Source organism: Amphiprion ocellaris, chromosome 11 (assembly GCF_022539595.1).
Source record: "Amphiprion ocellaris isolate individual 3 ecotype Okinawa chromosome 11, ASM2253959v1, whole genome shotgun sequence".
In the NCBI taxonomy this organism is placed as follows: domain Eukaryota; kingdom Metazoa; phylum Chordata; class Actinopteri; family Pomacentridae; genus Amphiprion; species Amphiprion ocellaris.
In genome coordinates this window covers 36,757,306-36,782,562 of record NC_072776.1, presented here as the reverse complement: position 1 = coordinate 36,782,562, position 25,257 = coordinate 36,757,306, and the positions used below count along the sequence as shown (strand labels likewise).

General features: G+C 46.1%; 1 protein-coding gene across 2 annotated transcripts in view; it reads right to left on the bottom strand.

The window, feature by feature from the left end:
• The window catches only part of ttn.2 (titin, tandem duplicate 2), a 257,670-nt gene that overhangs the window by 30,224 nt on the left and 202,189 nt on the right, over positions 1-25,257 (bottom strand). For both annotated transcript variants that reach the window (XM_055015033.1, XM_055015034.1), the window contains 10 exons: positions 8,148-25,241; positions 7,293-7,589; positions 6,028-6,615; positions 5,633-5,935; positions 5,249-5,545; positions 2,959-3,246; positions 2,569-2,868; positions 1,317-1,468; positions 720-870; positions 326-625 (listed from right to left, as the gene is read on the bottom strand). In XM_055015033.1, coding sequence (XP_054871008.1) covers positions 326-625; positions 720-870; positions 1,317-1,468; positions 2,569-2,868; positions 2,959-3,246; positions 5,249-5,545; positions 5,633-5,935; positions 6,028-6,615; positions 7,293-7,589; positions 8,148-25,241 — 19,770 coding nt within the window. The remainder of the gene's footprint in view (positions 1-325; positions 626-719; positions 871-1,316; positions 1,469-2,568; positions 2,869-2,958; positions 3,247-5,248; positions 5,546-5,632; positions 5,936-6,027; positions 6,616-7,292; positions 7,590-8,147; positions 25,242-25,257) is intronic.

Sequence of the window (25,257 nt, the reverse complement as noted above, 5' to 3'; positions counted from 1 at the left end):
ATCCTTCCTGGGTTGTTAACAGTCTATCTGTCTAAGAGCAATGTGATTTGATTTGAGAAAAAAAAGCTGGAACTCCCCAACAGTCAGCTGGAACCAAGCAAGCCTTAAGGTGAAGGTGAACAGTCCTCAAGGACCAAAAAGCCCAAAAAATCCCAGCTGCCTTCTACTGAAGCAGTTAGGAACACCACTGGAAAAGAACAGATTTATTCAGCTCTTCACTGCTTCAGTGAACTGCAGTTGTACTTTTAATCAATTTTATCTTGATAACTCAAACAAAAGGTCCATGTTGTGTGTCTGAAATAGAAGGAGTTGTATGCATACAAACCTAATATATCTTTGGCCTGTACAGGCTGGTACATTTTGATGTCTTCTCCTTTGCCCTTGCAGTTGACAGCAGAGACTCTAAAGAAGTAGTAGGTACCAGGTTTCAGGTGGGACACCACATACTCACAGGCCTTGACCTGTGGGTTGATGGTCGCCCATTCTTTGTCTTCGGAGTTCATCTGCTCCAAAAGGTAGTGTGTGATTTCGCTGCCACCGTCATAGACTGGCTTTTCCCAGCCGAGGGTGATGGAGGTCTTAGTGGAGTCAACCACACGCAGCTTAGAGGGTTCACCAGGCAGATCTATAACAGACAAGCAGCCACAAATGTTGGCTCTGAAATTGCAACAATAAAGGAATCTTAAGATGGTGGTGTTAGGTGCAAATTAAAGTCATACCGATGGGGTCGTAGGCCTTGTAGAGGTCAGAAGCCTCAGAGTATCTTCCTGCACCAGCCTTGTTGACAGCACAAACTCTGTACTGGTACTCATTGTTCTCAACCAGGTTGGTGACTTTCTGCCTGGTGTCTCTGATGGTGCCTTTCACCACCTAGAAAATGAACATTATGATGCTTATACATGCTACCAAATAGAGTGCAACTGTTTTTACACTTAACCTTCTGTAACCCAAAACTACCGGCAAGTTTTAAAAGCATGTTGGCTTTTTAAAAAATCTCAATAACATGACATCATATATTGGCCACAAACCACAGAAACATACAGGAACACTGTTTTTTCAGCTTTCAACCAAAAAATTCTGAGTTGATTCTTCAATTATTGACTACATTTCTTCTGGTTAGCATCATTCTGTGTCCTACTGACAGAAGACATTTCTGAGTTCTCTCTCCTTCTTCATGGTTGTTCTGTTTTCAAAGAGCTGCAAGAGTTTAGACTGCAGTGAAAAAACATGTAACCGTAGCAGAAAACACCCAAATACTGCGGCTTGGACAGTAGCTGGTGAAAACAAAAGCTTTAATAACAGGTTGGAAAGCAAACCTTGAACCACTGCAGACTCTTCTTTTCCCTTTTCTCCAGGTAGTAGCCATCAATGTCGCTCCCTCCATCCAGCGCTGGTCTCTCCCAGATCACTGTCATGGTGGACTTGGTTATCATGGTGACTTTAGGCTTGGATGGCTCACTGGGAGGAACTGAAGGCAATTTAAATGATAGGGTTAGATTAAAACTGTCAGTTTACTATTTTTCGTAAGGTTACATCAATGACAGCCATTTTCTGTTTGAATCACATTGTGAAGCTATGTTTGGGAACATAAAGACTTGACAAGGCTATAATATCACTGTGAACTGTTTTTGTGTTATACTTCATTTGCAGCCAGCTCACACTTAGTCTTCCTAACTGTATTATAGCATTACTTTATAGCAAACAGCCTTACATGTTGCTGTCATTTCACTTAAACTTCACATTGTGATGCTATTTCGAATCACTGTTTATTGTTTTGTTTCACAAACGTAGAATGTATAATTTTTAATGATACACTAGAAGAGTTTTCTTTTGGAGCTTTCAAAATAATGGGATTTTGACCAAAAATAGGCAGTGGTGAAAGAAGAATGTGCATCCTTTACTCAAGAAAAACACAGCAATGGAAACTCCTCCTTCAGTAAAAGTCCACCCCAGCAGAATGCCGTTTGCAGTACAAGTGCTCGTTTGGTCACTCTGACTGATGTATTATTAGATTATTAACTGTGATCTTCAGCAGCTGGTTACTGTTGGATGCTGCAGGAGCAGCTACTTTACTCTCCTTTATATCCACTTTATGTTCAGGGACAGCAGATAATTCTCAAACTCCATCAGGATTTATGGGAAGAAAAAAGAAGAAACTAAGTTCTGATTCACAAATCTGTTTGCAGTTTCTCTATCATCCGAATCTCTGCTCACATGTTGGATAATTGGAAAATTTATTGAAATGAAACAGAAGTTTAAATGAAAATCGTTGTTTGGTGAAATCTATTAACTCAGAGATGTGAAATGAACCAACGGCTGTTTGGAAGAAAACACTGAAGTTTTAAACCTTTAGTGTGTATCTGCTGATACATTATCTGATACATGTAAGGGAGGAAATACTCAAGTAAAGCAGAAGTACCTGAAAAGTGAGCACTTGAGTACATGTACTTTCCACCACTACTGTTTATTTACATTCTGGTGTCTTCCCATATCTACATAACAACAAGTAATACATCAAAGCGTGCTCTGCAGTTGTGATGAACAACGGTAACCAATCCATCCGCTTACCAAATGCGTTCTTGGCGATGATCGGTTCAGACTCCAGCGGGTCTCCGATGCCATACTTGTTGACTCCGCGGACTCTGAAGATGTATTCATTGCCCTGGATTAGTCTTGGCACATTCACGATGCAGTCGACCAGTTTCTCTGAGACGATGGACCACATTATCCTGCTGGTCTCTCTCTTTTCTACGATGTAATGAGTCACCATAGCGCCACCCTCATCAGCAGGCGGTGACCACATGATGGTGACGTTGTCAGCCGTCACCTTCTTAAACTGAATCTCTCCAGCAGGAGGACCTGGCTTGTCTGGTTAGAGGAGGGACACATTCAACCACATCAAGCTCTGACATGTAAATCAACTATATATACACTAATCTAAATATAATATATGAATACCTTGAATGAGCAGCCTGATGATGGCACATGCAGATCCCAGGGAGTTCTTCACTCTGACCTCATAGGTTCCAGAGTTCAGACGAGTGGTTTCCTTCAGGAACACACTGGTGGACTCGAATGTGTGTTTGAGAGAGAGCTGGGCAGTGGGCTTAAGCTCTCTGCTGTCCTTAAACCACTCAATGGTGGGAGCAGGTTTGGCTGTGATGTTAAATTTGAGCTCCACATCCGATCCAGCCCTGTACTTGACCTCGTTGAGGTACTCCTGAGGTATTTCAATCTCTGGTGCACCTGGATAGGAAACCAGAAAACAGTTACATGAGTTCAAATATTGATCAATACATGCATCACAATGTGAGTGAGTCACCACTTAAAGACTCCTGAAAAGGAATCTATGGGAGAATTCAGTAATCTCAAAAGACAGCAGCTGTGATAAGTCCCACCATATCAGACAATTGTGTCATTCCACTGATGAAGCATGGTGTTGTGAAAATCAATCAATCAATCAATCAATCAATCAATCAAAAATTTATTTGTAGAGCACTTTCCAACAACATAGAAGAAGGCCAAAGTGCTTTCCAGACAGAATAATAAACAAAACAATGCAGTTTTTGATAACCATAAAACCATAAAAACCATAAAACAGTCCTAAGAATCGAAAGCACGTCTAAATAAATAGGTTTTCAATCTTGACTTAAAAAGCTGCAGGTTGGTAATAACGCGGAGCTCGAGTGGGAGTGCATTCCAGAGTCTTGGGGCGACTACAGCAAAGCATCGATCACCCCACTGCTTATACTGGGACCTGGGCACGTCCAGCACAATCTGCGTGGATGACCGGAGGGCTCTACTGGGGCGGTGGATGGTTAAAAGCTCCGATATGTATAAAGGAGCTAGGCCATGAAGGGCTTTAAAAACAAATGTTAAAATTTTAAACTCAATACGATGATGGACCGGGAGCCAATGGAGGGCAGAGAGGATGGGGGTGATGTGAGTGTGTCTGGATGTGTGGGTTAACAGACGGGCAGCTGCATTCTGAACCAGTTGTAGTCGACGGAGTGATGATTGTGTGACACCAAAATAGAGTGTGTTACAATAATCGATACGAGAACTGATAAAAGCGTGAATGGCCTTCTCCAGGTCATGCTTAGAAAGGAAGGACTTGACCTTGGTGAGGAGACGTAGCTGGAAGAAGCTAGCCTTGACAACGGAAGCAATCTGTCTGTCAAATCTCAACTCGCTATTGAAAATGACTCCAAGGTTTTTTACTGTATTACTGATGGGGAAACTCAGTGGTGAACCGGACAGTATGTTGAGCTGCAGATCGGAGGGGGCAAAGAGGATATATTCAGTTTTACTTTGGTTCAGATGAAGAAAGTTCTGGGCCAGCCAGTGTTTAATATCCGATAAGCAGCTATGCAGAGAGTCCAGAGCAGATGCAATATTGGGGAGCACAGGCAGATAGAGCTAGATGTCATCAGCATATAGGTGGAAAGATAGGCTATGCTTAGCGATGATGGCTCCAAGCGGCAGCATATATAATGAAAACAGAACTGGTCCAAGGATGGACCCTTGTGGCACCCCGGATGACAGCGAGGCAGGCAGAGATGAGTGATCATCAAGCATCACAGAGAAAGTCCTGTCTGTCAGGTAGGAGCTGAACCACTGGAGAACAGAACCCTGCAGACCAACATGACGAGCTAAATGAGAAATTAGTATGGAGTGGTCCACTGTGTCGAAAGCTGCTGTAAGGTCCAACATCACCAGGAGTACTGGCTTTTTAGTGTCCAGAGATTGTACAATGTCATTGTGCACCTTAAGGAGAGCTGATTCTGTGCTGTGACGCGTTCTAAAACCAGACTGAAAATTTTCGACAATACTGTTAGATTCCAGAAAAGGTTGTAACTGAATAAAAACAATCCTTTCTAAAACCTTAGATAAAGTGTGGTAGAAGTATAACCTGTGGGGAACAATGCTTCTTAATCCTTGTTATGGGAACATCTGGCCGGAGATTTTATACCTGCAGCTTTTATGTTCTGGTGACCATCAAAATTACAGTTATGGTTCTGTAACTAGTTGTTCACTTCTTTTAGCCTGAAATAACTGGCCAAGGCCGTTACCAAGATTCTGCAGAGTGATGAGAGTTTCCTATAAAATAGGGCTACAAGTAGCAGGTCTTTTTAATGCCAAATAGTTTCTGGAAAAGTTGTTTGGTGGATAAATTCTTAGAAGATGGCAGAAAGTGTAGATTTCTGTGCTGTCTCAGCAGTTTGGAATAAAAACAATGAAGATGTACCATAGGTGTCCGCGCAGGTTGCTGGTCCAGCAGTCATGGATGGATTGCTGATTGAGCCAACTGCGTTTTTGGCCATAACTCTGAACTCGTATGTCTCGTCCTGGGTCAGGCCAGTCACGGTAAAGCGGGTGTCCGTGACATTGGTGAGGTTAGCCTTGGACCACTTGGTGTTAACACCCTCTCTCTTCTCGATGATGTAGCCAGTGACTGGGGATCCACCATCGTAGTTGGGCTTCTGCCAGGCCAGGCTAATGGTGGTCTTAGTGATGTCACTGATGCGCAGGTTGATTGGCGGCTCTGCAGGAATACAGTGTGAAAACTCATTAAATAATGATTCCAGTAAAAATCTGATTTCCTACATTGGTACAAGAACTCTCCACTTACCACAGGCATCAATTGCCAGCACTGCATCAGAAACCTTGCTAAAAGCACTGATTCCAGCAGCATTCTCTGCTGCCACCTTGAACTCATAAATAAGTCCAGCATTGATGTTGGTGACCTTGAAGTGTGTAGCACGGATCACCATTTTGTTAACTCTTTGCCAAAGGATGCTGTTCCTGTCTTTCATCTGAAGGTGGTAGCCAAATACATGGCTTCCTCCATCTGACTTGGGTTCCTTCCAGGCCACAGTGATGGTCTCCCTGGTGACAGCAGTAATTTCTGGAGTTGATGGAGCATCCGGAATTGCTTGTGGAAAAAAGGAAGAGTTTAAAGGTGAAATGACAAAACACAGAAGTAAAAATAAAGCATGTGAAGCGAAGCAAAATAAGAGTGCTTACTGTAAGGAAGGCTAACGGTGACAGTCGGAGAGTCGATGTGCTCGCTGATGCCGTATCTGTTCTCAGCCCTGATTCTGAACTGGTACTCCAGGCCAGTGGTCAGCTTCATGATCTTCATGGTGCAGCGGGCAACAGCAGAAGACACGTCCATCCAGTTGGCTGTAGTCGTCTCTCTCTTCTGGAGGATGTAGTTGGTGATGGGACTGCCACCATCATATGCTGGCGGGAGCCACTTCAAGCTTACACTGTCCTCTGTGACGTCAAACAGCTCCACAGGTCCGAGTGGGGCGCTAGGCCGGTCCAGAACCACAATGTTCACAAATGACTTGGTGGTTCCACTAGAGTTGGAGGCAGTGATGTCGTAGCGCCCGGAGTCTCCAGCTATGCTCTCGCGCAGAGTGATCTTGATGCTGTCAGGAGTAACCTCAGAGTTGAACCTCATTGTAGACTTGAGCAGCACATTGTCCTTGGACAGAGTGACTTTAGGCAAAGGACAGCCTGTTAGTGGGATCTCACACTTCAGAGTGGAGCCAGCTCTAACATATACTGTGTTGTGGGGGAAGTCCTTCATGTTGATCTCAGGAGATTCTGGAGCAAAAAAAGCAACGATGAGGGGAGAAATGGGAGAAAATAGGTCTAATGTTAGGTATTTTCCATTGCAGGAACTCAGGGGCAAGGTGGCCCAAACTTTTACAGAAACAGCCCCTTAATTGGCCCCTTTGAGTTTTTTTGTTTCCATTGCACGCTTTGAATGCAATGTTAACCCCCAAAAAACAAATAGCTCCAAAATATGAGCACATAAAAATAGAACAATGGATGTTTGTCAGTAACTTATATGGTCAATTTTACATTGAAGATGATGATGTCAGCGAGGAGAAGACTGCTACTCCATGAGGACCTCAAGAGGGCTAAAAAATAGTTCATGTTGTCCTCTCCAGGTTAAACCGATCAGCGTCAGGACCCACACAGCAGTTTTTCAGTCCCTAAGAAGTACCTACTCTATACCTCTTTCTCCCTTAAAAAACATCCCTGAAAGAGCTTGAACAATGACTGCTCCTGCAGGCAGAACAGTTTCAAAGGTTCAAGCCACCCTAAAAACACCCCAAGTTTCTGCACTGAAAAACAGCCTACTGTATAACTTGAACTGACAAGTCATTTTATGATTATATGCATTATATATAATTACAAGTAATTCATGACAAATCTTTTTTTTTTTGCATTTCTTACACACTAACGCTGAATCTGATCATCAGTTTGTAACTTACCAAGCTGGTCTTTCACCACTACAGGTGTGACCATCTCCTTAGCATCACTGAATCCAGCATGGTTCTCAGCCTTGACTCTGAAGAAGTACTCGGCATTCTCCCTCAGACCTGACACTGTGAAGTGGATGAACTTGGTTACACCACACTTGACCCACTTCTCCTGGCCTTTTTCCAGTGCTTCTACCAGGTAGCCAGTGATTCTGCTGCCTCCATCTTGTTCTGGCTTGGTCCAAGCCAAGGACACACTGTCCTTGGTCACATCTGTCACACCGAGTTTTGGTGGTGGGCTTGGTTTTTCTGGAGGAAGAAGACAATAATTTTTATTGAAATAATCAGGTACTCTCTCTTGTACACGAATAAAAAGTAGCGATAGTTGAAAAAAGAAAAAAAACTATGCAAATGTGAACTAGTCTTCTTTCCATTAACTGGGTTGGGAACTGTTTGTCAATGACTAAATACACCTTGAAAAAGATGGAAAAAAACAACACAACAAAAATGGGTTAGGGTTAGGTCCTCAGGAACTGTTTTTGCTTGGTCAACTGTAATGCTTCATTCATGTCAGCTGGTATTGGCCGTGTTCCATGACATGGTAAAGACAGCAAAAAAAAAAAAAAAAAAACAGAAACAGTTGATGGTTAGTGACTTCAGTGTTTGCTACCAGAAAATGTGTTCCCAAGGTGCTCTCTCAAGTAGCTCATTAACTCTTTTCGAAAAAGTCAAAACCATCTCAAGTGACAATACAAACTTAGCTGCAACACTGACACTTTTTTTGAATTTTCAGTTAATGTTTACGAATGTGGCACTTCCATAAATATTACGGAATACAGCCAATGTTACCAACTTAATATTCAGTACCTGTGATCTTGGTTCCCTCTTTGGTCTCAGCAGGAACACCAACTCCATACTCATTCTCGCCTGTCACTCTGAAGTAGTAGACTCCTCCCTCCTGCAGATCTGTCACCTTGTACGTCAGTCTGTGGCAGGTGTCAGTCAACCGTGTCCAGCCTTTCTTGCTGGCCTCACGGAAATCAACAAGGTAGTTCTTGACTGGTCCTCCTCCCTCATTCTCAGGAGTGTCCCAGGTGACTGTAGCAGAGGTCTTTGTCACTTCCTTGACCTCTACACGGGCAGGTGGTCCGGGTGAGTCAAGGACTCGGACATTCAGTGTCAGGGAAGAGGTTCCAGCTACATTGGACAATGTAACAGTGTATTTTCCAGAGTCATTGCGAGTTGCTTTCTCTAAGGTGATGGAGGTGAAGGTATCTGTGGTGTCAATGACAGCACGGACTCTGAGGTCAACGTCCGGCTTAGTCCAAGTAACGCTGGGGATGGGTTTGCCTCTGAACGGTACTGTCATGGTGAACGAGCTGCCATCCCGTACAATGAGAGTTTTCCTCATCTCATTGCTGATGTCAAAGACGGGCTCCTCCACTCTTTCTTTGGCAACCTGTTTGTCTGACTCAGGACTGGACTCACTGACACCAATCTTGTTGATGGACTTGACAACAAACACATATTCAGTCCCAGGTGTCAATCCTACCACTGTGAACTCTGTGTTCTTGGTGTTCTGGACTCCAACAATCCATTCGTCATCTAATGTCTTTCTGTATTCGACTCTGTAACCAGTCACAGGTGCTCCACCATCAAAGAGTGGCTTATTCCAGGAGAGGGTGACTGTAGTTTTTGTAGAGTCAACAATCTTGGGCTTAGCAGGAGGTGAAGGCAGGAACTGAGGGTCTTCAGCCTTGGTGAGCGGGCAGGCCATGCTAGGAGCACTGAGGCCAGCGGCATTCTCTGCAAACACCCTGTACTCGTACTCACAACCCTCACGAAGGTGTGAAGCTTTAACTCTGAGGTCATAAACAGGTTTCTTGTTGACACGGCACCAGCGGAGGCCAGTCTTCTCTCGCTTTTCAATGACATAACCAGAGATACTGCTGCCACCATCAGAAACTGGTCTTTCCCAGCAGATGGTCATTGCCTCACTGGTGACTGAGGTGACCTGGACACTAGTGGGAGCTGCAGGCACTGTGAATGGATCCACAGCCTTTGTTGCCTCACTCTCCAAGGCCTCACCATCTCCATATTTATTGACTCCCCTGACTCTGAAGATGTACTCATTTCCTTTGAGCAGCTTAGTCACTTTGCAGGTGGTTGCTTTCATGTCACCATAGACAAGAGTCCAGGCAAGGCGACTGGTCTCACGTTTTTCCACGATATAGTGCATGATCTCAGCACCGCCGTTCTCCTGAGGAGGTCCCCATGTTAGAGTGCATTTCTCTGCTGTGAGGCCAGACACTGCCAGAGGTCCTGAGGCAGGTCCAGGTCTATCCAGAACTTTACAGTTGATAGCCACAGACCTGGTTCCTGCTACATTATGCAGAGTAAGCACATACTGACCAGAGTCCCTCCTAATAGCATCTCTGACAATCAGAGTGGTGGCGAAGTTAGTGGAGGTGATTTCACACCTGGCCTTGGCCTCAATCTCCTTTCCATCCTTAGACCATGAAACAACTGGCAAAGGACGCCCTGTAATTTCAGCATCAATTCTGATAATATCTCCAGCCTTTACGACAACCAATTGCCTGAATTTATCTTCCAGGATGATGGTTGGGGGGTCCACATCATCCTTGACAGTGACAGGACCAGTGTTTTCCGAAGGAACACTCAGCAGCTCTGCAGAGTTCTTAGCAATGACATGGAAGTCATACTGGACATCTTCTGTGAGGCCTGTGACATCAAAGTAGGTGTCTTGTAGATTGGTGAAGTTGCATTTCAGCCAGCGACCGTTGGGAAGTTCCTTACGCTCAACAATGTAGCCAGTAATTTTAACTCCACCATCATACTCTGGCTTCTCCCAGAAGAGGGAAACTGAGGTTCTGGTAATATTTGTGACTCTGAGGTTGCGTGGAGGCTCACATGGATCCCTTGCTGCCACAGGCTCACTGGCCTTAGTGCATGGACCAATGCCTGCAATATTCTCAGCATAGACTCTGAACTGATACTGCAGGCCTTCCTCGATGCCTGTCATCTTAAACTGGGCCTCAGCCAGCAGACCTCTATTGACCTTAGTCCACAGGATGCTGCTTTGATCTTTGCACTCAATGTGGTATCCAATGACAGGGCTTCCACCATCACTGGCAGGTCTGCCCCACACCACAAGCATACCAGTCTTGGTGGCATGGGTAACATGGAGGTTGGTTGGAGAACCAGGAGGTTCAAATGGATACTGAGCAACAACAGGAGCAGAATCAATGGCGTGGCTCTTGCCGTAGCGGTTTTCAGCGGCAATGCGGAACTGGTACTCTGTTCCCTGAGTGAGACGTGACACTTTTATTGATGTCCTGGCTACCGTAGCTGAAACAATTTGCCATGTGGTAGTGGTTGTGTCTCTCTTCTCCACCACATAGTTGTTAATCTGGCAACCACCATCGTAAGTTGGAGGATCCCAGGACAGACAGACGAAGTCAGCGCTCACCTCATCCACCTTAATGTTGCTAGGTGGTCCGGGTTTGTCCAGGATTATGACAGAGATTTCACCTGTCTTGGTGCCAACTGAGTTAGTCAGTGTAATTTCATACTTTCCTACATCCTCCTTGGTGGCATCTTTGATGACAATCTTCGATGAGGTCTTGGAAGTGAGAACATTTACTCTAGTAGTCTGCTTAAGCACCTGGCCGTCTTTCTTCCAGGACACCTCAGGCTGAGGTCTGCCTTTAAATGGAACATCAATTTTCAGGTCATCTCCTGATTTTACACTATATGTGTTAAACAACAGGTTGATGATAGGCTCCATTGTAATATCCTTTACCACCACAGGGGCAGCCAAAGGCTTAGCATCGCTCCTGCCCTTGTCATTAACAGCAATCACCCTGAAGGAATATTCTTCTCCAGTTGTGAGTCCCTCAATAGTTGCTTCCAGTGCTTTGACTTCACTGCACACAGTCCATTTCTCATCTCCCTTGGGCTGCATCTCCACAATATAGTTTGTAATCTTGCTGCCTCCATCATGATCAGGTTTCTCCCAGGAAAGAGTGACAGTATGACGAGTCACATCAACCAGGACAATCTTACCAGGAGGCAAAGGAGCCTCAGACACCTTTACTTGATCTGTGGAGGCAGGCAGACCTACTCCCAGCTCATTCACAGCCAGCACACGGAAGTAGTATCTGCCTCCCTCCTGCAGGTCGGAAATAATGTAGGAGTTCCTCACACAGTTGGTGCAAACACTGGTGAAAGCCATTCTCTTCTGCTCTCTCTTCTCCACAATATAGTGTGATATCTTAGCCCCACCATCAATGAGAGGAGGCTCCCAGGATAGAGAGACAGAATTCCTCTTCACATCTTTCACCTCCAGGTTGGTAGGAGCACTGGGAGAGTCCAGTACTCTGACATTGATGAAGGCAGATTTAGAGCCACTGAGGTTCTCCAGGGTCAGTACATATTTGCCTGTATCAAATCTGTCAACATTCTCAATGACTAGCATGGTGTAAGAGCTTGTCACTTCAATCTGAGCACGTTCATTCAGAGTGCCATCAGCCTTTGACCATCTGACCTCAGGCTCAGGCTTTCCTCTAATAGTCACAAACAGACGCAGGGTGGCAGTAGCACGAACATTGACCATCTTTCTCAGATCAGCATCCAGTTCAATTTCTGGAGCCTCCAGCTTCTCTGCAGCGATCACAGACCCAGGCAAGTCCACATGCTCTCCTACTCCCTCACAGTTAACAGCACAGATGCGGAAGTTGTACTCTGCATTCTCCTTCAGTTTCTTGACAGTGTAGTGAGTGGCTTGGACGCCAGTGTGTGGTGTGCAGATGATCCATTCATCATCTGCTGCCTCTTTCATTTCAACAATATATCCGCTGATTGCTGCCCCACCATCATAGATAGGTCTAGACCAGCATAGGGAGACTGTGGTGCTTGAATGGTCAGTCACTTTTGGGTTATTTGGAGGTCCTGGTGGATAAGTGGCATCGCAGGCCTTGATGTATGGAGTTGGCGCACTAGGCTTTCCCACACCAGCAGCATTTTCAGCCGAGACCCTGAACTCATAAGAGTGGCCCTCTGTGAGACCAGTGCATCTGAATCTCAGATCATTCAGCCTCTTCTTGTTGCACTTAGTCCATCTGATGCCATCTTTATCACGTTTTTCAAGGACATATCCTTCAATCTCAGCTCCTCCATTATTCTCAGGCCTCTCCCAGGTGAGTACTATGGAGTCCCTGGTGATGGCACTGGCCTCTGGAGTGGATGGGGCACTGGGAGTGGTGAAAGGGTTACGAGCAATGACCGGCTCTGATTCTAAAGGCTCACCAACACCATATTTATTGACAGCAGTGACCCTAAAGATGTATTCATTTCCAGGAAGCAGTTTGGTGATTTTGTAGCTGATTGCTTGGATCTTGGGCTCAACCATAGTCCATGACAAACGGCTGGTTTCTCGCTTCTCAATGATGTAGTGAGAGATGCTAGCTCCACCGTCATGTGAAGGATGGTTCCAGTGCAGATAACATTTCTCAGCTGTGACACCTTTAACCTCTAGTGGGCCATCGGGAGGACCAGGTCTATCCAGAACTTTAACACTAACAGGGATCATCTTTACTCCTCCCACATTGACAAGCTTGAGGACAAAGTGGCCACCATCTACTCTGATGCAGTCCTTGACTGTCAGGATGGTACGTGTAAGTGTGGTCTTGATCTCCATTCTTGGTGTTGTTTTGTCAATCTCCTTTCCATCTTTTAACCAAATGACCTCAGGCAGAGGTTTGCCAGTGTAGTCAGCATCAATGACAAATGTTTCACCAGCATGAACCACAGTCAGATCCTTGAATTTAGAATCCATGGTGGCTGCCGGAGCCTCAATTTCATCTTTGGCAGTGATTTCTCCTGTGCTCTGAGAGGGACGGCTGGAGATGCCAGCAGCATTCTTGGCAATGACCCTGAAATCATAAACACAGTCCTCAGTCAGACCAGTGAGTGTGAACTGGGTATCAATGATATTGGTGAAGCTGGCCTTCATCCAGCGAGTATCTGGGTGTTTCCTCCTCTCAATAACATAGCCCGTGATTGCACTGCCTCCATCGTATTGAGGCCTGGTCCACTGTAGTGTCACATGGTTTCTGGTGATTTCAATCGCCTCAGGAGTTCCTGGTGGGTCACAAGGATCTCTGGCTACCGTGCTCTCAGAGACCTTGCTAACTGGACTGAGACCTGCAATGTTCTCGGCATAAACTCTGAATTCATACTCAATGCCTTCTTCCAGTTCTGTGGTCTTGAAACGTGCGTCTGGAATTAGAAGCTTGTTGAGTTTAGTCCACAATAAGCTGTTCTTCTCCTTTCTCTCAAGATGATAGCCAAGGATAGGACTGCCTCCATTGTTGGTGGGAGGTTTCCACTCAACAACCATGTTATCCTTGGTTGCAGCAGAAATAATTGGTGCTCCTGGGGCTGTGGGCTCACTGAATGGATACTGAGCAATGACAGCAGGAGAGACGATGGCAGAACTCTTTCCATACCGATTCTCAGCAGACACTCTGAACTGATACTCAATGCCAGTCTTCAATTTGGTGACTTTAATAGTTGTTCTGGCAATTGTAGCAGACACAATCTGCCATGCTGTCGTGGTAGTGTCTCTTTTCTCCACAATGTAGTTGTTGATTTGACAGCCTCCAGTGTACTCTGGTGCCTCCCAGGACAAAGTGACATAATTAGAACTTACCTCCTCAATTGTCACAGGGCCTGTAGGTGGCCCAGGCTTATCAAGAATGATAACAGTGATCTCCTCTGTGGCTGTTCCAATGCTACTGGTGGCCGTGACAGTGTATTTACCAGAGTCTTCCTTATTAGCATCTTTGATGCACAGCTTAGTAGATGATGGTGTACTAGATACATTTAGTCTGGTTGTCTCCTTAAGAGCTTGTCCATCCTTCTTCCATTCAACCTTGGGAACTGGGCGTCCAATCACTGGAATCTCGATCTTCAGATCCTCACCATTCTGTAAACTATAAGTGTTAAATCTCATCTTGAAGCCAGGCTCAATAGTCACATCTTTAGCAGTCACAGGTGCAGCCAGAGGTCTGGGGTCACTCTTGCCCTTCTCATTGAAGGCTGATACTCTAAACAGGTACTCGTGGCCTACACTGAGGCCCTGGACAGTGCCCTCACAAGTTTTGGATGTGGTGGCCACCACCCATTCCTCTGATCCCACAGGTTGCATTTCAATATAGTATCCCATGATCCTACTGCCTCCATCATGATCTGGCTTCTCCCAGGAGAGTGAAGCAGTGGTTTTTGTCACTTCAGTCAAAGTAACCTTACCCACCGACAGAGGCGGCTCAGAGGTCCTAACTGAGTCTTCTGTCTCAGCTGGCTGTCCTACACCAAATTCATTCTCTGCTAAGACTCTGAAGTAATAGATAGTTCCCTCCGTGAGGCCAGTGATGCGATAACTTGTCTTTGTGCATTTGTTGTCCACATTGGAGTAAACCTTCCTGGTGGACTCACGCTTCTCAACCAGATAATTCTTGATTCTTGCACCACCATCAATAAGAGGAGGCTCCCAGGTCAGGGTGACACTTTGCCTTGTAATGTCTTTTACTGTTAGATTTAAAGGAGCCCCTGGAGTGTCCAGGACTTTAACAGAGACAAAGGCTGATTTGGTGCCAGCACTGTTTTCTAAGTTGAGGATGTATTTTCCAGCGTCAAATCTGTCACATATGTCAATGGAGAGCTGTGTGTAGTCTTCCCCTGTCTCAATCTGAGCTTTACTGGGCAGTTCTCCATCTTCTTTGGCCCAGTTTATCTCAGGAGCAGGACGACCCTTGAATGGAATGCAGATTCTCATAGAGCCTCCTGCACGGACAACTATTCCCTTTCTGAGCTCTGAATCCAGAATCATCTCTGGAGGATTAATCTTGTCCATAGGTTTCACAACTCCTTGGATCTCTGTGGGCTCACCGACACCCAACTTATTGATGGCACAGACACGCACCTTGTATTCTTGGTGTTCAATCAACTTTTTGACGGTAAACTTGGTAGCATTAACTCCAGAGGGTGGGGTGCATATGGTCCATTCCTCCTCGTCAGCCTTGGTAATTTCAACAGCATACCCTTGAATCTCACATCCACCATCATAAATAGGCCTATGCCAAGCCAGACTGACAGAGTCTTTAGTAGTGTCAATCACATGTGCATTGGTGGGACAGCCGGGTTCAAAGGTGGGATCACAGGCTTTGAGGTAGGGTGTAGGTGGACTTGGGTTGCCAACTCCTGCTGCATTCTCAGCAGATACCCTGAATTCATACTCATGGTCCTCAGTCAGCCCAGTTACTCTGAAACGCAAATCGGTCACTCTGCGTTTGTTGCACTTGGTCCATCTCACTCCAGCTCTGTCTCTCTTCTCAACAATGTAACCAACAATGTCACTGCCTCCTGTGGTGTCTGGGCGGTTCCAGCAGACCGTCATGGAATCTCTGGTGATGTTGGTGATCTCAAGTTCCTTAGGTGAGCCAGGAGGAACAAATGGATTTCTCATGATAACTGGTGCTGATTCAAGAGGCTCACCTACACCATATTTATTAACGGCCATGATTCTAAAGATATACTCATTGCCTTTCAGTAGTTTGGTAACCTTGAACATTGTAGCTCCACAGTCACTGGAGACTACAGTCCATGCTAAGCGACTGGTTTCTCTCTTCTGAATGATGTAGTGAGAAATGCTAGCTCCTCCATCATGTCTAGGTGGCAGCCATGACAGTGAACACTTCTCCTCTGTAACATTGCTAACAGTAAGAGGTCCCTCTGAGGGGCCTGGTCTGTCCAGAACCTTCACACTGAATGGGACAGTCTTTGTTCCAGCCACATTCGTCAGAACCAGCATGTACTGACCACCATCCACTCTGATGGCATCCTTCACAATGAGCAAAGCTTTAAAATCTGTGTTTTTGATCTCAGCTCTTGCTGAGTTTTCAACTTCAATGTCTCCCTTAAACCACTGAGCTGTTGGGATGGGCTTTCCTTCCATGGTGGCCTCCAGAGTGAAAGTCTCTCCAGCATTGATAACAATAGTCTGGTTGTACATAGGATCTGTCTCACACTTAGGTGGGTCAACTTCATCCTTAGCTGTTATGGATCCTGTTGTCTCAGAGGGCTTGCTGACAGCACCAGCTGCATTTCTTGCAATTACCCTGAAGTCATATTTACTGTCTTCTGTGAGCCCAGTAACTGTGAATTCATGTTCAATAACATTGGCGAAGCTAGCCTTCATCCACTTTCCTTCAGGAAGGTCACGTTTTTCCACTACATAGCCAGTAATGAGGCTTCCACCATCATACTCTGGGGCAGTCCACCTCAGCATCACAGAATGCCTGGTCACAATCACTGCCTCAGGACGGCCAGGAGGATAACATGGGTCACGGGCAACATAAACCTCAGATACTTTGCTGCACTTTCCAATGCCAACTATATTCTCCGCATAGACTCTGTACTCGTACTCAATGCCCTCTTCCAGAGGAGCAGATTTGAATCTGCAGTCTTGAATGAGCATTTTGTTGATCTTGGTCCAGAGGATACTGTTTTTCTCTTTCCTTTCCAGATGATAGCCCAAGATGGCACTACCGCCATCAGATGGGGGTTTGTGCCACTCAACCACCATATAGTCTTTGGTGTATGAAGACACAAACGGTGTTCCTGGTGGGCCAGGCTCCTGGAATGGATACTGTGCCACAACAGGCTCTGAATCAATGGCGTAGCTCTTTCCATATCTATTCTCAGCATAGATTCGGAATTGGTACTCGGCACCTGTCTTCAGATTACCTACTTTTAGTGTGGATCTGGCCACAGTGGCGGATACAACCACCCAGTTAGTTGTGGTTGTGTCTCTCTTCTCTACCACATAATTGGAGATTGGACAGCCACCTGTATATGTAGGAGGTTCCCAGCTAAGAGTGATGCTCTCAGCACTGATATCATCCATCTTGACAGGGCCTGTTGGTGGTCCTGGTTTGTCTAGGGTGATCACTTCAATAGTGGCATCCTTGGAACCAAGGGCATTGGCAATATTGATACTGTACATACCTCCATCCTCTCTGGTGGCATCCTTTATGGTGAGAGTGGTGTAATGTGCTGAGTCAGTGACATTGACTCTGGTAGTCTGTTTAAGGGCTGCTCCATCTTTGGTCCATGTGATGGTTGGCTTTGGATGACCAGCAGTTGGAACCTCTATCTTAAGGTCATACCCCACTTGGACACTGTAGGTGCTAACTTTCGGTCTAACAGTGGGCTCAATTACAAGGTCCTTTGCTACAACTGTCTGGGCCAATTGTCTTGGGTCACTTTTTCCCTTGTCATTTACAGCAACAACTCTGAACTGGTATTCCTCTCCCTTGAAAAGGTTTGCCACCACTGTCTCAAGTGCCTTCACACTAGCACACACAGACCAAGCTTCACTGTCCTTAGGAGCCAGTTCAATGTCATAGTGACTGATTCTACTGCCTCCGTCATGTTCAGGCTTCTCCCAGGTTAGAGTAACAGTGCTATGAGTAACGTCAATAACACTGACCTTGCCAGGTGGTTGAGGTTTCTCAGATATTTTAATTGGCTCTAAGGTTTTAGCAGGGAGACCCACACCATACTCATTCTCAGCCAGAACTCTGAAGAAGAAGATTCCACCCTCTGGAAGAGGCTCAACTTTCCATGACATCCTGTTGCAAGTGGTGATAGGAGAATAAACCTTCCTTGTGCTCTCACGTTTTTCAACAATATAATGCTTAATCTTTGAACCACCATCCAGAAGTGGAGGCTCCCATGTGAGTGTGACAGAATTCTTGGTAATCTCTTTCACTATGAAGTTAGTTGGAGGACTGGGGGAGTCCAGGACTCTGACACTAATGAAGACCGACTTCACTCCGCTCGCATTTTCTGCAGTCAGTGTGTACTTGCCACTGTCAAATCTGTCAACATTCTCAATGACAAGTGAAGCGTAGCTGCCTGTATTGTCAATTTGTGCTGTTTCCTTAATCTCACCCTCAGCTTTGCCCCATTTCACCTCAGGAGCTGGACGACCTCTCACAGGAACAAAGAGCCTTAGAGTGCTTGCTGATCTGATGTTGATCATCTTTCTCATATCGGCATCCAGGTCAAGATCAGGAGCCTCAAGCTTCTCCTCCATAAGAATTTTTCCAGGAACATCAGCATGCTCACCAACACCAACTTTGTTGATTGCACAAACTCTAAATTGGTACTCATGCTTCTCCAGAAGCTTTTTCACTGTAAACTTAGTGTCTGTGACTCCAGTGGGAGGAGTGCACATAAACCATTCATCTGATGCCCCATTACATGCCTCAACTATGTAAGCTTGAATCTCACAGCCACCGTCATAGATGGGTTTGCCCCAAGTCAAGGAAACAGTGGACCTGGACGTGTCAACCACCTTGGGGTTGTTTGGTGGTCCTGGTTTGAAGATAGGATCAAGTGCTTTGTAGTACACTGTTGGTGGACTAGGTGTGCCAACTCCGGCTGCATTTTCGGCAGCTACTCTGAATTCATAGCTATGGTTTTCAAGAAGTCCTGTCACCCTGAAGCGTAGCTCACTCACATTGCGCTTGTTGCACCTGGTCCATCTCACACCATCTTTGTCACGTTTCTCCACAACATACCCCTGGATGGAGCTGCCACCATCATTAGTTGGTCTCTCCCAGGTGACCACCATAGAGTCCTTGGTGATTGTGGAGACTTCTACCTCCGTTGGTTGGCTAGGAGTAACAAATGGATTTCTGGCAATCATTGCCTCAGATTCCAGAGGCTCACCAACTCCATATTTGTTGACTGGAATCACTCTGAAGATGTACTCATTACCAGGAAGAAGTTTGGTGATCTTCAGGGTTAGTGTCTGAACTTTTGGTTCAACTACTGTCCACACCAGTCTGCTGGTTTCCCTTCTCTCAACAATGTAATGGGAAACATCGCTGCCTCCATCTTGCAAGGGAGGCTTCCATGAAATGGAACATTTCTCATTGGTGACTCCATAGATGGAGATGGGGCCCTCAGGCGGGCCTGGCCTATCCAGGACCTTAACATTAATGTTAACAGATTTTTCTCCTCCTACATTCTTCACCAGTAAAGTGTACTGACCTCCATCAACACGGATGGCTTCCTTAACAACTATACAAGCTGTAAAGTCTGTGTTCCTTAGCTCTAAGCGAGCTGCTTCAGCAATCTCTTTGCCCTCCTTCAGCCAGTGCACTGTGGGAACAGGTTTACCATAAATAGCAGCCTCGAGCTTAAATGTCTCTCCAGCATTTACCACCACAGCCTGGGAGTACTTGGCTTCTAAGTCAATTTTGGGTGGATCCACTTCATCCTTAGCAGTGATGGCTCCAGTAGAATCAGATGGCAGGCTGAAGACACCTGCTGCATTTCTGGCAATAACACGGAACTCATAAACCTGATCTTCAATAAGTCCTGTAACAACAAATTCTGTCTCAATGATATTGGTGAAACTGGCCTTCATCCAGCGACCAGTTCCTTCCTTCTTCTCAACTACATAACCTGTGATCTTAATGCCGGTATCATACTCTGGTTTGGTCCATCTGAGTGTCACTTTGCTTCTTGTGACAATGACAGCCTCTGGTTTTCCTGGTCTGTCGCAAGGATCTCTGGCCACTTGCATTTCACTCAGTTTGCTGGCTTTGCTGAGGCCAACAATGTTCTCAGCATAGACTCTGAACTCATACTCGATACCCTCCTCGAGGCCAATAACTTTGAGTCTGGTCTCTGGGATAAGTTGCTTGTTCTGTTTTACCCACAGTATACTGTTTCTCTCTTTAAGCTCTAAGTGGTAGCCTAGAATTTTGCTTCCACCATCATTGCTGGGTTTCTCCCATACAACCACCATAGTCTCCTTGGTGGCTGACTGGACCACAACAGAACGTGGTGAACTGGGCACTTCAAATGGATACTGTGCAACAATAGTTTCAGAGAGTAGGACGGAGGACTTTCCATATCTGTTCTCTGCAGCAATCCTGAACTGGTATTCAGAGCCAGTCTTCAGACGGGCTGCCTTGATGGTAGTTCTGGCCACTGTAGCTGACACAATCTGCCAGTTTGTTGTTGATGTGTCTCTCTTTTCAACAATGTAATTGTTGATGGTGCAACCACCATCATATTGTGGTGGTTTCCAGGACAAGACTACACTGTCAGCAGTGACCTCATCCAGCTTAATTGGGCCAGTTGGAGGACCAGGCTTATCTAATACAACAACACTGATATCTGTAGATGCCTCTCCTGCTGTGTTGGTCAGCTTGACTGTGTATGTGCCTACATCATCTCTGCAAGCCTCCTTGATGATTAGAAGAAGATTTTTGTCAGTGGCTTCAGCATTAACTCTTGTTGTCTCCTTGAGAACAGCACCATCTTTAAGCCATGTCGCTGTAGCTTTGGGGCAGGCAGCATATGGTACATCTATCTTCACGTCATCTCCGGCCAGCACACTGAATGTGCTGAAAAGCAGTTTAAAGGTTGGTGAGATGACCAGGTCTTTAGCCACAACAGGCACGCTAAGAGGACGTGGATCACTAACTCCCTTTTCGTTGGTGGCTGAGATACGGAACATATATTCCTCTCCCTGTGTGAGGCCAGTTACTTGAGCCTCATTGGTCTTTACCACCATGACCTGGGTCCATTTCTCACTACCTTTACCCTGCATCTCAACGATATAGCCTGTGATTCTGCTTCCACCATCATGGTCAGGCTTTTCCCAAGTCAATGTGACGCTGGTGCCGGTAACTTCATGAAGAGACACTTTGCCTGGTGGTAGAGGCTTCTCTGACACTTTAATTGGTTCAAGAGTCTCTACTGGGAGGCCAATGCCATATTCATTCTCAGCCAGGATTCTAAAGGAGTACATCTTTCCTTCTTCTAGGTCTCCAATTTTCCAGCTGGATTTATGGCAACTGGGGCAGACAGTGGAATAGGCTTTTCTGGTTGACTCGCGCTTCTCCACAATGTAGTTGCGGACCCTGGAACCACCATCAATGAGAGGTGCATCCCAAACAAGGGAAACTGAATCTCTAGTTACCTCCTTGATGATCAGATTCTGTGGTGCTCCAGGAGTGTCTAGCACTCTGACATTAACAAAGGCTGTCTTGCTTCCTGAGGCATTCTCCACAGTCACCATGTATTTACCTCCATCAAACCTGTCAACGTTGTCCACCTGAAGAGTGGTGAATGATGGGGTGATTTCAATGTTAGCCTTGTCTAGGGATTCTCCATGCTCTCTTGACCATTTTACTTCAGGTGCTGGTCTGCCCTTGATAGGTACGAAGAGTCTGAGTGTGCTGCAGGCTCTGATGCAGACCACCTTACGTAGCTCTGCTCCAAGTTCAATTTCTGGAGGAAGCAGTCTGTCTTCAGCCTTTGGGGTTCCAGGAACAGCGGCGGGCTCTCCCACTCCTTCACAATTAGTGGCACAGATGTTGATTTTATACTCTTGGTTTTCCTTCAGGTTGGTAATGGTGAAAGAAGTGGCTGTCCATCCCTTCTTGGCTGTGTGAATTGTCCACTCATCCTCTTCAGGCAAGCAGGTCTCTACAATGTAACCAGTGATTTCAGAACCACCATCATAGACAGGCTTGTTCCAGGCAAGTGTGATAGAGGACTTAGTTGTGTCCAGTACTCTGGGGTTCCCTGGAGGTCCAGGCTGGAAGATGGTGTCTATGGCTTTGTAGAAGGGACTTGAAGGACTAGGCTGACTTAGACCAGCGTTATTCTCAGCAAGAACTCTGAATTCATATTCATGTCCTAGTGTGAGGCCAGAGACCTTGAATCGCAAGTCAGTCACAGTCCTCTTGTTGCACTTCACCCAGCGTAGGCCAGTCTTATCCCTCCTCTCAATTATGTATGTGTTTATTCTGCTGCCTCCGTCGTGTTCAGGGCGGTCCCAGCAGACAACCATGGAGTCCTTGGTAATTGTGGTGACTTCAGGCTGCTGTGGTGGGTCACTGGGAACATATGGGTTGGCACAGATGACAGGTTCAGACTCCAACGGTTCACCCAAGCCATACTTATTGACAGCCATGACTCTGAAAATGTACTCATTGCCCTTCAGTAATTTGGTGACCTTGAACCTGTTGGCTTGAAGGTCTGTGGCTACATTTGTCCATGCCAGCCTACTGGTCTCACGCCTCTGAATAATAAAGTATTCAATCTTGGCACCACCATCATGTGTTGGATGCAACCAGTTAAGGACGCATTTCTCAGCGGTGACATCTGTTACTGTAAGGGAGTCTGGTGGTCCCGGTCTGTCAAGCACTTTGACATTGAATGTGAACTTTGCAAAACCACCAGGGTTGCTGGCAGTCAAAATGAAAGCACCGCCATCCCTCCTCAGTGAATCTTTGTTCACCAGAGTTGTGTGGAAGTCAGATGTCTTTATCTCTAGCTTGCCTGTATCCACAAGTTCCTTTCCTTCTTTGGTCCATACAAGAGATGGGATTGGCCTGCCAGTCACATTGGCCTCCAGTTTGAATACCTCTCCTGCCATGACAATGACGTTGCTGCTATATGATATGTCAACATCAAGTCTGGGCTCTTCAACTTCATCTCTGCATGTGATTGCCTCTGATTGCTGAGATGGAGCGCTAATGGCACCAGCTGAGTTCCTAGCAAACACACGGAATTCATAGGTTGCATCTTCAATCAGACCACTGACTGTGAAGACGGTCTCTAGAATGTTGTTGAAGTTTGCTTTGAGCCAGCGTCCATTGGGCATCTCTCTCCTCTCTACTGTGTATCCAGTGATGGAAAATCCACCATCTCCCTCTGGTTTGGTCCATGACACTGTGACCTCATGCCTGGTGATATTCAGTGCCACAGGCCGGCCTGGTGGGTCAACTGGATCCAAGGCATACATGGGCTCAGAGGGTTTACTGGGTTTGCTGAGACCAGCCATGTTTTCAGCAATGACACGGTGTTCATATACTATTCCATCAACAAGGCCTGTTGATTTGAAGATATTACCAACAACAAGAGCTTTGCTGATCCTCTGCCACAGAATGCTGTTTTTCTCTTTTCTTTCCACATGATAGCCTAGAATGGCACTACCTCCATCAGAGGATGGCTCATTCCAGCTAAGATTCATAGCATCTTTGTTGAAAGATGTGACCACAGGAGTACCAGGCTGGCTTGGTACATCAAATGGATAAGCAGCTATCACTGGTTCAGAGATAATAGATGGTCCAATGCCATATCTGTTCTGGGCCTTGACACGGAACTGATACTGGGTTCCAGTAGTGAGTCGAGCTGCCTTGAATGTGGTGCGGATCACTGTAGCTGCCAATTCCACCCATGAAGTACCAGTAGTCTCCCTCATCTCAACAATATAGTTGTTGATAGGAACGCCTCCATCGTTCTCTGGTGCCTCCCAGGACATGAGAACATAATCACATGAGACCTCGTCCAGCTTAATGGGACCAGTGGGAGGACCTGGAATGTCATGGACTAAGACTGTGATCATCTCTGTCATTGTACCCAGCATGTTCTTTCCAGTCATGGAATACTGGCCTCCATCTGTTCTCTTGATCTCATTGATGTTGAGGATTGTTGATGTTGGTGTGGTTTCAGTGTTGATTCTTTGTGTCTCTTTGAGTGCAATATTTCCCTTCTTCCAGGAAACCACAGGCCTGGGTTTGCCCAGCACTGGAATCTCCACCTTAACACGATCCCCTGCCTTAGCAATGACAGTCTTCTGATAAACGCCACGCAGATCAAACCCAGGAGCAGCAGTCTGCTCTTTGATTATAGCAGGTCTGCTCTCACGGGGATCACTCCTGCCTGATGCATTGACTGCCATTATGCGGAAGGTATATTCAGCACCCTCAATCAGATCTGTGACAGTGTAATCCAGAGCCTTGATGGTGGTCACATGGACCCACTGGTCAGTGTCTTTCTTCTGGGCCTCAATGACATATCCAGTGATCAAGCTGCCACCATCATGGAGGGGTTTGGTCCATGCAAGGCTGGCACTGTCAGCAGTTACGTCGGTGACATACAAGTTTTCTGGTGCAGAGGGGGCCTGGGACACTCTAATTGGCTCAGGAGTTTCAGCAGGCTCACCTACACCCAGGTCATTCTCAGCAGAGACACGGAAGTAGTAGTAAGCTCCCTCCTCAAGGTCTGGAATTTTGAAGGAGCATTTCTGCCATGTGGTACTAAGCACTGTGTAGGCCTTCTTGGTGGCCTCTCTCTTTTCAATAATGTAGTTATGAATCTTAGATCCACCGTCAATTATAGGAATTTCCCATTGAAGAGTGATGCTTTTCTTAGTAATCTCTCTAGGTTTGAGGTTGACTGGTGGTCCTGGTGAATCCAGAACTTTAGCATTAACAAAGCCCGTCTTCTTTCCAGCAACATTCTCCAGACAGAGGTTATACTTTCCAGCATCGTATCTGGTGCAGTCAGGAATAACCAGTAGAGTGTAGGACTCTGTTGTGTCGATGTGGGCACGTGTTTTCAGGTTGGTGTCATCTTTGCTCCAAGTTACTTCGGGGACAGGGCGACCCTTGATGGGGACAAACATGCGGATTGAAGCTCGACACCTGACCACCAGAGTTCTTCGGAGTTCAGCATCCAGCTCAAAGTCTGGCAACGTCTCCTGGTCGATCAGTTCTGTCACTTTCTCAACCTCTGCAGGCTCACCAACTCCCTCAGAGTTAACAGCGCTGACTCTGAAGTGGTATTTACCTCCTTTTGGAAGTTTACCAATGACATATTCAGTTGCTTTCAATGGGTACTGTGTCTCTGTCTCCCAATCATCATGCCCTTCCTTTTTGTACTCAACAATGTATCCCTCTACTTCAAGACCACCATCGTAGTGTGGTCGGCCCCAGGCGAAAGTGGCTGTGGTTTTTGTGGTGTCTGTAATTCTGGGGTTGGATGGAGGACCAGGAGGATCTAAAGAAAATGAAAA